Genomic DNA, 12,101 nt, shown 5'->3' with positions numbered 1-12,101 from the left:
TGATTTGCTGCTAAATTTAACGTTTAATGATATGATTTGGGTTGGTTTGTAAGCATCAGCACAAGTTAAAATAACGAAAACGGTAAGCTTTGATTTTTGTGCAAACTTGCTTTTAAAGGCTCTACCTCCTTTGAGCCAATTTGACGCATTTCCCTGTTTGAGTCGCCTTCTCAAATTGTCAACAGTTGGCAATCGGAATAGAGGCACTGTCAGTGACAATAATCTTTTTGACTGAATATTCAGGACGCAAAACACCAAACGAAAAAAAAATGTTAGGTTCAAAGTTAAGAATAGCTTGGAAATTTTAACTATCCAGAAGCATGAGCTCCACCTCTTTATAATGCCGAAAATGTCAAAGGATGGAAAGGTTATTTCAAATCTCAGACAAAAGTTACTAAAAGCGAAACTGGCAATAACTTGTTAGGCAAAAAGCATTTGCAAGAAAATATCGAAACCATTTATAGGAATATGGCTTTGTTATTGATGGAGCAGCTATCTTGGCATTCGCAATTCCTCATGAGGCGGGCAATTTTAGGCACCCCTACGTTTTGTAGGCGTCATGCCTCACCCATGTTGCCGTAATTCGGGTCTTTAGCATCCCTAAATGTGGGAGAGAAAAATATTAAGTTGATTTAATTTCTTCATGTAATTAACCTCTCCTACTGAATTTATGAGTAAGTGCGGATATTTCTCGGTCATTCGGTGATAGCTATCATTCATGAAGCCTTAGTGACCAGACACAACATTTTCACTTTTTTCCTAGAGAACGCATGATTTGTTTCGACAGAGACAATTGTGTTTCGACACTCCTCCATTCTCTTAGAGTGTCAATTCTTACCCCTTTTCTATCAATGATTAACTTTAAAGTTTCCCTTCCTACATTTATTTTGCTTGCTCAGCGCACAAGGCAAACATTTCGGATTTTACACCCAGCATTATAGTCATGCAAATTATTTATTTCCCTAACTCATTTTATCTGGCTTGCTTGCTTTGACTGTGCTAAGTCCTTTTATGCCTTTTCGGCTCCTCTTCCCATCTTTTGGCGATTCTATGGAAACTGTTGCTCATTTCCTCCTCCCTTCTGAATTTTATCACTTGTTTTGCTATCAGTGAGCATGTTTCTCCACTTTTTTATTGTTATCCTACACCGGGGTCTATCTTGATTCCTCCTCTTCCTAATTCGCCATTCTAAGTCAAAGAATTTGCATGACTTTAGGGATTCCTTTTCTCTTACTACAGCCGTAGATTTAGCAAAACTGGGTACGAAAACTTTGATTCCATTTTCTAAAATTCTTCTAACTAAATTGCTTGCAACAGTCACATTTCTCACCTTGCACTCCATATCCACCCACCTATCCATCTACCTGTTTAGTGCGCAACGAGTTCTTGCCTCCAGCGCCAAGAGGAAAATGACTTTGCCGTCCAAACCTTTCGTCTGAGTCTGCAGAGCCGTGGTCCCTTCCGCTGTTTTGTCTCCGCACAGCATGGGGACGAGGCGCTGATGTACAAAGTCTACGAACTCTCTACCATTTTCAATGCTCTGTTCTGGCCCCTAAGCATCTTTTGCCTCTCCTTCGTCACCATTGCCATTCTCTGCACCACAGACCAGTGCAAAGTGTGGAATGCCGATGCACTACTTATCACCTAATTCTACTAAAACAGACTCATTTTTGTAAATACACCCTTTTATTAGAGCGGGTTCTGAGTCGGTTTATTCGTCATGATATCTTAATAATCACTGAAGGCTTTGTAGGAGAATATATACCTCGTAGAAGTTTTACAACCAATCCAGAAAATGGCTAAAAGACCCGCAGCCTAAGTAGCCTTTCAGTAGGCAAATAGCTGAAGACAGGCGAAGATAACGTAGTTCAAGAAAAAGCCTTCAACTAACAATGGGATTTCTTTATCATTCTCCTAGCTTGGTCCGTCACAAGGTAAGTGCGAACGAGGCCCTTACGATGATGTCTCATGAAGTGACAACGAACCTTACTCTACTGATTATGATGCAGCTCGTAGGCATAAGCATCGTTTTCTGTAAGGATTCATTTTTATTAGCAGTGATTTAGGCTAGATAATCTAAAGAAAGCTCATTTTTTATGTCTCTATCTATTCACAGAAACAGTTACCCCCAAGTACGACTTTTAATAATCGGACTTAATGCTTTAAAATTCTCTCATCCCACTATTCTGGCCCTATTTTTACTGTCCAGTGGCATATTTTGAGTTGTTCCCTAACTTTCTACAGCCTTCTAAGGTATTAAGAAGTCGTTTTTTTCTGTTCACGTATGATGCAATGCATGCAACTCTGACACAGCGGGTCCCAATTTGCCTAAATCCGTCTACAATGTAGAATTTGAGACAACGAGGGCTAGTAAAGGTGAATCTTTGAAGGTGCGACCATCCACAATAAAAGTTTTCAGTCTATAACGTTTTAATAAAGTTGCCCTTTCTTGCATTTAAGGTCGCTACTTTAAAATAAGTTCCCCATCGTTGCCTTGGGAGTGCGTCTATCATCAGAATGGAGAAGAAGTGGAAGATCAACAGGGCGGGTGAATGGACTACAAATAGTTTCACCATACAATCAAAGCAAATCCCATTCTTTTGTCAAATTGAGCCTTTTTAGGATTTCTTGTACTGTACCTTTGCGGCTCACAATGTTTTCGAACTGTCAGATGAATGTGGTGTCGGTAATATTTACCAAAATGTCGTTACGAGCACTTTATAGCCCCTTTAGGCTGTCATAAATTGCCAGAGTACGTTTTACACGTTACAATTGTCTGTTACACTTCAACAAGTACATCTCCCAATTTTATCCCTTTGGGAGGTTGAACCTCTGGATCGTGGAAGTTACTTTAAGAGTAGGAATCCTTCTTCTTAGAAATGGAGTCTATTCTATTTCTCTACTTCTCCTTTTTTCTTGAGTTTCAAATATCATCGTTCCTTTTTAGAGAATAGACTATTCAAATTATCTCCCTGGAACTAGTCAAGGCAACCATCGCATGTCATTCAAATTGCCTTTGGCTTAACCTACTATGACTACTTAACAGCCACCCTCACTAGCAACTTCCAGGGCTTGTAAATTATGTTGCATGGGGGACAGAGTGAGGGCTCATTATTCCCACCTGATTACGGCTTTTAAGTAACTGTGAAAACGGAATTTTAATTAAAGTTTAGCTTTGAAGTTTTGGGAAGTCCGTAATTTTCAAGGTCATTAAGTTCACTAGTGGCTATGTAAATGAATTACCAAAAATATGTTAAAAAGTCAGGCGAAAAATTAGTCTTAATTGGCAAAAAGGTAACTTTTATCTTCACCTGTCATAGAAAAATGTGGGAGGTCTGATAAAGACTTGCTCTGAAAAGCAACTGCTTCAAGACTACGGGAGCAGCTGTAAGCTGTCATGTCTGAGCTTTCCATGTAGTCGATTCTTTCTGACAAGCTAATTGCCCATGCGGTTCCGCACTCATCGTTCTGAGGTTGACGTGCTGTCACAACTTCAGACAAATTAAATTATTTAAAAAAAGGTTTGCATAAATAGATAACTTGAGACTCTTAGCCCATTTTTAATAAATATGGATGCATGAGATACTCATTTTGCCGTGCTTTGATAAGGACTGCTTGTCATTGTCTGATATCTAGGGTAAAAATCCAGTCTCCTGCGGACTTTAAAGGACAAATGAGATAAACAATGACTTGATTGCCAACACACCTAAGGAATGGGGCCAGCGGCATAGGTGATATAAGAAAGTCGTCAAGCAGGACCCATGTGGAACCGCTGACACCTAAACAGGACAGCATAACATGACAGCTTCGAATGCCAGGGTCCTAGTTTTCCACACAACTAAAATTGTAAAAGGCATCACACATGAAGAGGGTAACCAAGTAGGTCAGCTAACTTCAGGAAGCTTCTCACAATATTTTCACCTTTGAATAAGTTACATTTGCAATGTGTATTCCCTTCCTAACGACGCATAAGCTATTTATACGTCTTTTATATTATGCTGCCTCTAAAAGCAAAGCACCACCTTTCTTTCACACTGATCATCCAAACCCCTATTTTTCCATGATCAAGTGATCTATCGTACACCAATGCCAAGGTGATAAAAATCTCTAGGATGAATAGTAATGGGAATTGCAAAGAACGAAGCAGCATGTCCTTCTCCTCCTAGATTGCGGTCGTAGGGACATATTTGGCTGCACCAAGTCCTGCATTGCGTTGACTTATTAGGCTAGGACTTCTCTCCCGTCAAATGAATCTGGCTGTTTCAAAAAGTTCTTCTTGAATGAGCTCCAGTTTCATCAGGCTTTATCATGCAGTGAGATCCTTGCGCATTCTTTTGGCGATGAATTGATATCATTGCCAGAAGTGCGGAGTGGGTAGGGATTCAACCGTACGGAGGTAGCCAATTACCCTTTTTTGATTCAAGAGTGGAATTTCAACGACCATTCCTGGTCACAAACCATTCAGTCAGCAAACTAACTCGTACCGTCCCTTCCTCAAGTGCTATGCAGCAAATGCAACGGGGAATTTGTCATCTACAAACTTAGATTGGTTGATTGACATCAGCTCTAGACACAAAGCGAAAGAGTTGGAATACTGAAGTGTCCGCAACACTGCTTTTACCGAATTCTGCGTCATTAACATATTAGTTGGTGTTAAATATAACGAAGAGGTGGTTTTCACTGCCTAAAGATAATTTAAATAGTTGAGTTTTGATAAGTCGAACTTTAACCTAATTTTACTATTGACTATCCCAAAAGGCCTCCGTAGCGAATGCAGCAAGACATCTATAACGTCCCATTAATAGCCACACTTCCCACCATTTGAACTTGTTACCGCAGTAATGCATAGGAATTCTTTAAGATGGCAAGGGAGCATGCTTTGTCTGATGGCATAGGTTAATTTGCGCCAGATTTTGACGAATCAATGCATTAAATAAGGAAAACGTTCATTTCTATGTCAGTCGCATTGCTAAAGAGCATACCTTAGAGATGTTTAAAAAATTTCCACGAATTATTAACCAATGGTGATGTACTAGTCTGTGGAAGTAGAGAAGCAAAAAAACTTTACTTCCAAAGAGGTGTCAAACACTTCAGCAAATGCCCAAAATCATGTTTGAATTGGAACCCTTGATTGGATTTTTATGCCTCAAATCGCATCCATGAATTAAAAGGAAAAACCGACATTTTTTAGAGACGGAGAGATGGCTTTAAAAAGATTATTTTACCTCTGATGTAAGTGCTGCCTATGGCGTTTTCGTGGGGTCAAAAGTGCTTCCCTTTCGATAATAACATTTTTTGCATTAAAGAGATTAGCTTGTGCTGCTGAACAAATTGTGTAAATTTTCATAAGCTGAAAGACTACTTATAAAGTGTCAGCAAGTAGCAATTGAAAATTATTAGTTTTTAGGTAACGCACTTGCCAAAGGAGGTTCATCGTTTTTCTCACTGGTCTGCGTCTTTAAAACATCTAGTTAACAAGGCGGACTTTGGAAAGGCAGTACTTCTTTAGAATGAGGCTTACATCTGGAAGACACAAGCCTGATAATGAATTAGGGTTTGTGTCAACTTCAGGAGGAGGTGGTAGACATGACAACTCGAGCTTGGCCAATATTGGTAGTTTTGTGACCTAGAAATGAGTAGTAAATCGTACATGAATAAGGTAGTGCCTTCCTTGCTTTGACAGCAGTCCGAGGTTTGTCCCTTAGTTAACATCACCTCCAGTATAACAACTAGTGAAGTGCCATCTCCAATTGACTGGCACAGCACGATTCTACAGCCAACCTATGGTGCGCTTTAATGAGGTTACATGCAATTGTAATGCATTGCCCATAGTCTTTCCTTCAGTTACTCATTGTAAACTAAGTAATCCCTTGGTGAAATGAGCCATATCACTCGAAAGGCGTCTCTGCTTCAAGGCCATTGGATTCCACCGTGCCCGCTTGGCAATACAATGAGTCTCTCGGTCAGCACTAGATTTTCATCCCATTAGTGATTAGGTCGGTAGCACTTTTTGTGATATGGAATACCTCTGGATGGATAAGAAACAAAATGCTCTAGGTCAAGGCTAAACACTTGCCTCATCAAAGCTTTCGGTCGAAGTACATCTCCTGCAGTGCTGTAATTCCATATGTCAGCGTCTCGTGGAAACATCGCATGGCATCTTTTTGCGAACAGTGACCATTGCCAACGCCAAAACAGCCACGCAGGCACGCTCCGTAGTTGTAATTCCACATGCAAGGAGGCACTAGCTTACGCGCAAAACCCATTTTTCTGGCTGCGGGTGCTTGGTGAATTCCTCGAGCAATCCCACTAGTGTGCTACTCCAACTTCCTGCCCAACCATTACTCTGCCGACGATCCTGTGCTGCACGCGTCGTTGTGACACTCAGTGCAGCACGAAAGGGCCGAAATCACGCATTCAGCATTTAAAGTCTTGGAGAGTTACATGGCAGCCACTTCTCTGGAGCAATATACTCACTATTCCTCTCTCTATTTTGATTGTAACTCCTGTAGCCCCTGTGAATATAGAGCCAAGAAGTACGGACGTCTTGTTATATGCTCCCACCCTTCAGCCGCAGGTGAAGTGGATCCTCCTCATTACTGCGACTCCCTTGGTGTATTTCTGCCAGTACAATGCGCAGCACTTGTCGAACAGCACCTATGGAAATGCGAATTGTGCACACTTTCAATTTGTCTCACAGGTACACTCAATACCAGAAAAACTCAAAAGCTTTAGTCGTACTTACGATGCATCAGTTAGAAAGACAGTCATTCACCCGGACCAAATACGGCTTTGGCTAAGGCAGTGCATGGATCGCAACCCACCTAGATGCTTTTATACCTGTTAAAAGCAGTACCGATGCTCTTTACCCTTCAATGTTATTTGTGGAATTTTGAGATTGCATGATATCCAGCATAAGCTACGAAGAGACTTTGTGGTCTACTGCTGCCGCCAAATTGCCAAACTACTTGGGCAACTTGGAATTTTGCTTATTAACCAAACTTTATTTTGGAAAACATCTTTTTTAGGTAATTGTCTTTCCAGCAGTGTAGCTAGTAATTATTCGCGATAGTAACGCAACGGTAAAAAATTTTCATACCGACTCTGTGTGAGGATGGAAGGAAGTCTCACCTTTCAGGTAAAGTAGCCACTGTTCTTGTCACGGCTAAAAATCGCGCAACAGAAACTCCCCAATTTAATGCTAAAAATAAACGTAGAAAGTATTGAATTCTTTAAAGCCTTTTGAAGGTACTCGAACCAACCACCACCTAATGCGTTTCCCCGCACGCTAAATCAAACATCCGGATGTCGTGATTGCTATGGTTTGTTGTCGGACTTTTTTATTTACGTCATGAGTGACAAATTAAGGCCTCTTTTACCACAGGTTGACTTTGATACACTTCCGACTCATGAAAAATCAAAGGCGACACCTTTGATCAAACAGGCCCTCACTTGGGACTTTTAAATAACTGTGGACACTCCGAAACTGCTTGTTGGGCTGGATTTCCTAGATCTATACCATTCATATGCTTGGCGGTAGTAGCAAAGACTTACGGTCTCTGCAGTTGCGTACTGTTTGGTAGCGTATTTAACCCAGCGTTTATCGGCAACTTGCTTCTTAATCATTTGGCCCTTTTTAACAAAACGACACTTGACAACTCATGGGAGAATTCTCATTCTTTTATAAAATTGATGCCACACCTAAAGTTCAGGTTTTCTTATCACTTTATGAGCATTTTGCTACTTCAGTTCTAAAAAACACCCCAAAACAATGAGTAGCTACTGCGTAAAAGTACTATATTTGCTTAGAAAAATCAAGTTGTAAATTATTTATGAGGTGTCGAGATTTGTGTCCCGTTTGGGTGTTGACTAGGATATCTAAAATTGCTAGATTCGTTGAATTCGTCGCAAGCCAACAATCATGTATTGCGATTAGACAAAACTAAAATACTAAAGCATCAATTCCTATGACTTCAAGTAGGAAAGCACTAGTCTCGCATTTCTTAATAATTAATTGCAAATTCCAAATGCCACGATGAATACGGACTTACTGTATGGCAACCCACTTTGTTTATCTGTTGCTGCTAGTGATGCGACGCCTCGACTCCTGATTACTCCAAAACAAGTTGTGTATACTTGATTCCGCCCAAATTGGTCCATGGAATGAAGGCTTACAACCAAAAAACCTGGACGAGTTAATATAGTAAGGGCGTACCTGAGTTGTGTGCTCAGTTTCTTTGGGTTTAAAACGGCTCTCCCTCTGCTTCGGATGCTACCCGTAGCAGGAGAGAAAAAATTTAGGCAACTCCTGTGATGCTATTTCCCTCTGCGGAGATAAACGTGCTCTACGTAGTTTATGGGAATTACTATGTATCCCAAAACATTGCATCAAATTAATTTACATTTATCAGGTTCCGTCCATTGTTCACAAAAGGTTCTTACAAAGTTGAGGAAACAAAAGGATTTTACAATGACAGAAAAAGTTGGCATGAAAATGCAACATCAATTTTCATGAAAGAGTTAGAGTCGCCCTAACGATTTGTCAATTCCTTTCTTAAAAAGGATCAAAAATGTGAGGGGAGGATTGTAGAGGAACGCCGGATCAAATATGCGAGCAAACGGTGCAATGGCAGAAACCGTAATTCCTTGTTGCTACCGTCAAGCACATAAATGGTGGGCATGTAGGAAAGCTAATTTAAAAAATCTGTCCTAGAGTCGCCACAATTGTTTGGAGGCTTTAGTTTCAAAGCAATCATCTGTTCTGAATCCGTGTGGCCCAAGTGTCATCTTCGGCCCTACGTATTACATCTTCGGAATTCACACCGTCTGAGTAACTTAGCAATATTTCGAAGCCTAATCAGTGACAAAAGAGCCTCTAATTCATCACCCAATAATGTGAATAATGAACGACTGATTTGAAGCTGACAAATTCCACTAGTAGGATGTAATTACTACTGCAATTTTTTATTTTTGTGTACTTTAACACCCTTTGTTCAGTCTTACCCTGGATATGCTGAAGTGCTGACAAGTGGACAATCTTTGGTTGATCCATTGTTTCTCAAACCTCCATATTCCGCGCGTGTTGACCAAAACACTCCTATACTTATCCATGGCAAAATGTCTCGAACACTTTGCCCTTTGAACGTGTCAGTGAACTAAGAATTTCCAGCACATAAAGAAATGCGGCAGATGGTTTTACAGCATGGCACTTTAAAATCAGGTGGGCGTTAAATTCAAATTTAGATGAGTTAAAGACTTGGAAGGTCAAAAAAATGTTCCGAGGTTCTATGCCTTTGAATTACCTCTCAAAGTCTGTTTAGGCAATCGCAATACAATTGAGCCAAATCTTTCAAAGCTTAAGAGACTTTAAACAGGAAGAGTTGTTCCTGAACATCTTTGCGTTGAGTAAAAACCATGCCTTTTTACTAGACACTTCTAGGAAGTTGGGTGTAAAGTAGGAGAAGGACTATGTGAATTAAAAAAAGCTTTACGAAAAAAGACTGCTTAAAATTTGATGGACAGAACAGATTTGTAGATCTTCTGTACCACCTCGGCAAAACCAACCAAGTTGTTACAGACTGGAATATTTTTCAATCCGTTGTTTTTGAAGTCATATCTTATGCAATACTGTAAAATGCCGGTGGTCCTAAGTTCTTCAAAAGTTGATGTGGCCGATTTAATTGTTCCTCCTTAAATTTGTTCAAATGCGTGAAAAGTTGCAAGTGTATAGACGAAGTAAATTCAAGTTAAAAAAGGGACTTTTTACGGTTGGAAAGAATAGCAACACTTTTACACAACTTTTTTCCCGGTGTAATTCAATTCGCTAGTTAAAGGATATTCTAACGAAAAGGTATTTTTATTTCAATCGAGGCCTTTAGCAATCCGGACTAATGATTTGCCTCTGCTCCGGGTGTCAAAAGAAAACGTCTCGAAGGTAATCGAAACTGTAAATTTTGTTATCATAGGATTGTGGAGAAACGGAATAACTTTAGAGGTTACGAAGTGGCTTTTTGGAGCATAGATCCTCAACTTTCTTCCACATTTTCTTACATGGCGATTTCTTTGGTTCATTTACGGTGAGCTGCTCTTTCTTGGCTTCATTCTCGAACTCGTAATACTGTAGGGTCAGGTAAGGTTTCTACTTCGACATGGAATTTAACATTAGTAAATTAAACACATGGTTATGAGTATGAGGCAAAAAAAGATGTGAAACGAAACCTTTGTACGAAACGCTGCAAATAAAGGCACCGACTGTGTAAGCGCAAGAACGGGGTGGATGCCATTGATGCTTGGTGTGGGCCTAAACATGATATATATCTATGGTTGCCTGTGTTTTGTCCTCTCTTAGTTGTAGGTCAGTTAGAGCTGCTTGCCAGACTTTTAGCCTTCTATCACGCGTAAACTGGCTTGCCTAAGATCATCTTCAATGATCAGTGCTGAAGTAATGGTTAAATAAATATTCCACTTTGGTAATTTAATCCTGCAAAAAAGTAGTCTTTGGAGAGTGGAATTTAGTTTTAACTCTCACTAGTACTTCATGAAACTTAGTAATATGCAGCATCCGATATACTTTTTGCCTAGACTGTGGAATGGAGGAGAGTTGCTTGCAAAGAAGGCAAAGAGGATTAAATTTAGAAAAAGTGGCCTTAAATGCGCTAGTGAGGTACCTTCTTTGGCAGATAGTAAGTACACTAGTCGTACTGGCTTTTGTTGGATGAGTTGGTGGAAGGTGAGAGAGGTTTCAGATGCTACAGGATCTCCAGACCAGTTTCATTTGTCTGCAGTTCCCTTGACCCCAATGGGAAGGCGAAGCAAGTATAATTTTGCTGTGAGAAGCTTTGTTTGTCCCATAAAAAGTAAGAGTAAGAAGGGAAGAGGAAGTCGGTATTTTATTGTGCGAGTTTTAGGCAATAAAGTCAATCCCTTAAAATACTCCGGGGATTCGACTTTACCGATTCAACAAGCAAATTTCCGGCTCACTAGTGATAAATTGCGAAAATTAGGCACCAAAATAGTGATATTGTCCTGCAGCAGTCGCTTCTTGATCATTTACCTAAATAAACACATAGACTAACGTCAGTGTTGTATCTTCTTAAATGGCAAATATGTCTCTTCATTAGGTACGATTGTTTCGTTATTATCTTGCTACACTAATACAGCATACCATAGCACCCAAAGCTATCTATTTGCTCTGAAAGATAGAGCAAGATCCCAAGTATGGGACTATGCTGTCAAAGCGCATAATTGTGGCTTTCATGAAGCCAAAGCAAGACAAAGTACTGTGAAAGAACATACTATTATTTAGGCACGGAAGAGCTGGGAGGTTATTTGCCATAATCCGAAGTGTTAGCCGCACAGTGGAGGTAAAGGTTGCGATGAGCAAAGTGTCCACGTATTTAAACAAGCAGCTAAAAATGTCAACTCATTGAAGTTAGTTAAAGTCTCGACCATCTGAGAGGGTGAAAGGCTATCCTACTTTAAGAGTATCTGGGAGAATTCACGTATATAATCTCAGTATCTGCGATTGTTCTGCCACTTTTATAGAAGAGTTTGATACAAATCACAAAGCGTTCTTCTTTATCTCTCCTTTTAAGGGCAATTATCTGATAAATGTACAGTTTTTTCAAAGTACTTAAACAGCGGCAATAGCGTGCACTTCTAAACATGATCTAAAAAAATGGTCATATCTTTATCCAAATCTAGAAGGGAACTAATTGCAGACATCCTCTTTCGCATTTGGAAGCATTAGAGTCTCTAAAAGGGCTAAAACTTAGCACGATTTGTGTACGGTGGAGCTGTGAGAACAACACATGCAAGCACTTAAAAACCCGTCTCCTTCCGCATTTCTTTAACGCTGCTAAACTGATTTAAAGCATAAGGATACTAATCTCCACATATTTACGCCAGTAATCCACCAAAGTGGCAGCAATTTTTAACCCGAATAAAACTTTTATTTGGGGTTCCGAACCTTATTAATAAGGTATTTTGGTGGAGACTTCAGAGGGGAACTTGATCTTAAATCTTCGATACAGCTACGAGAAGATTAAGGGCGGGTCAAAGTGCTGTTATACATATCGTACTTATTTATTAAATGTCTAATC

At 39.9% G+C, this 12,101-nt stretch overlaps 1 protein-coding gene across 1 annotated transcript; it reads left to right on the top strand. All coding sequences in view use genetic code 11, as the record gives it.

Moving 5' to 3' along the window:
- Positions 1-340: 340 nt before the first annotated feature.
- EGR_09573 (hypothetical protein) lies at positions 341-1,648 on the top strand (the record flags this gene model as incomplete). The annotated part of the gene is made up of 2 exons (XM_024498822.1): positions 341-367; positions 1,373-1,648. The coding sequence occupies 2 exons, from the start codon at positions 341-343 to the stop codon at positions 1,646-1,648; spliced, it is 303 nt and encodes a 100-aa protein (XP_024346762.1).
- Positions 1,649-12,101: the final 10,453 nt, after the last annotated feature.

Source organism: Echinococcus granulosus (assembly GCF_000524195.1).
Source record: "Echinococcus granulosus chromosome Unknown EG_S00154, whole genome shotgun sequence".
NCBI classification, from domain to species: domain Eukaryota; kingdom Metazoa; phylum Platyhelminthes; class Cestoda; order Cyclophyllidea; family Taeniidae; genus Echinococcus; species Echinococcus granulosus.
This window is presented reverse-complemented; position numbering and strand designations above follow the sequence as displayed.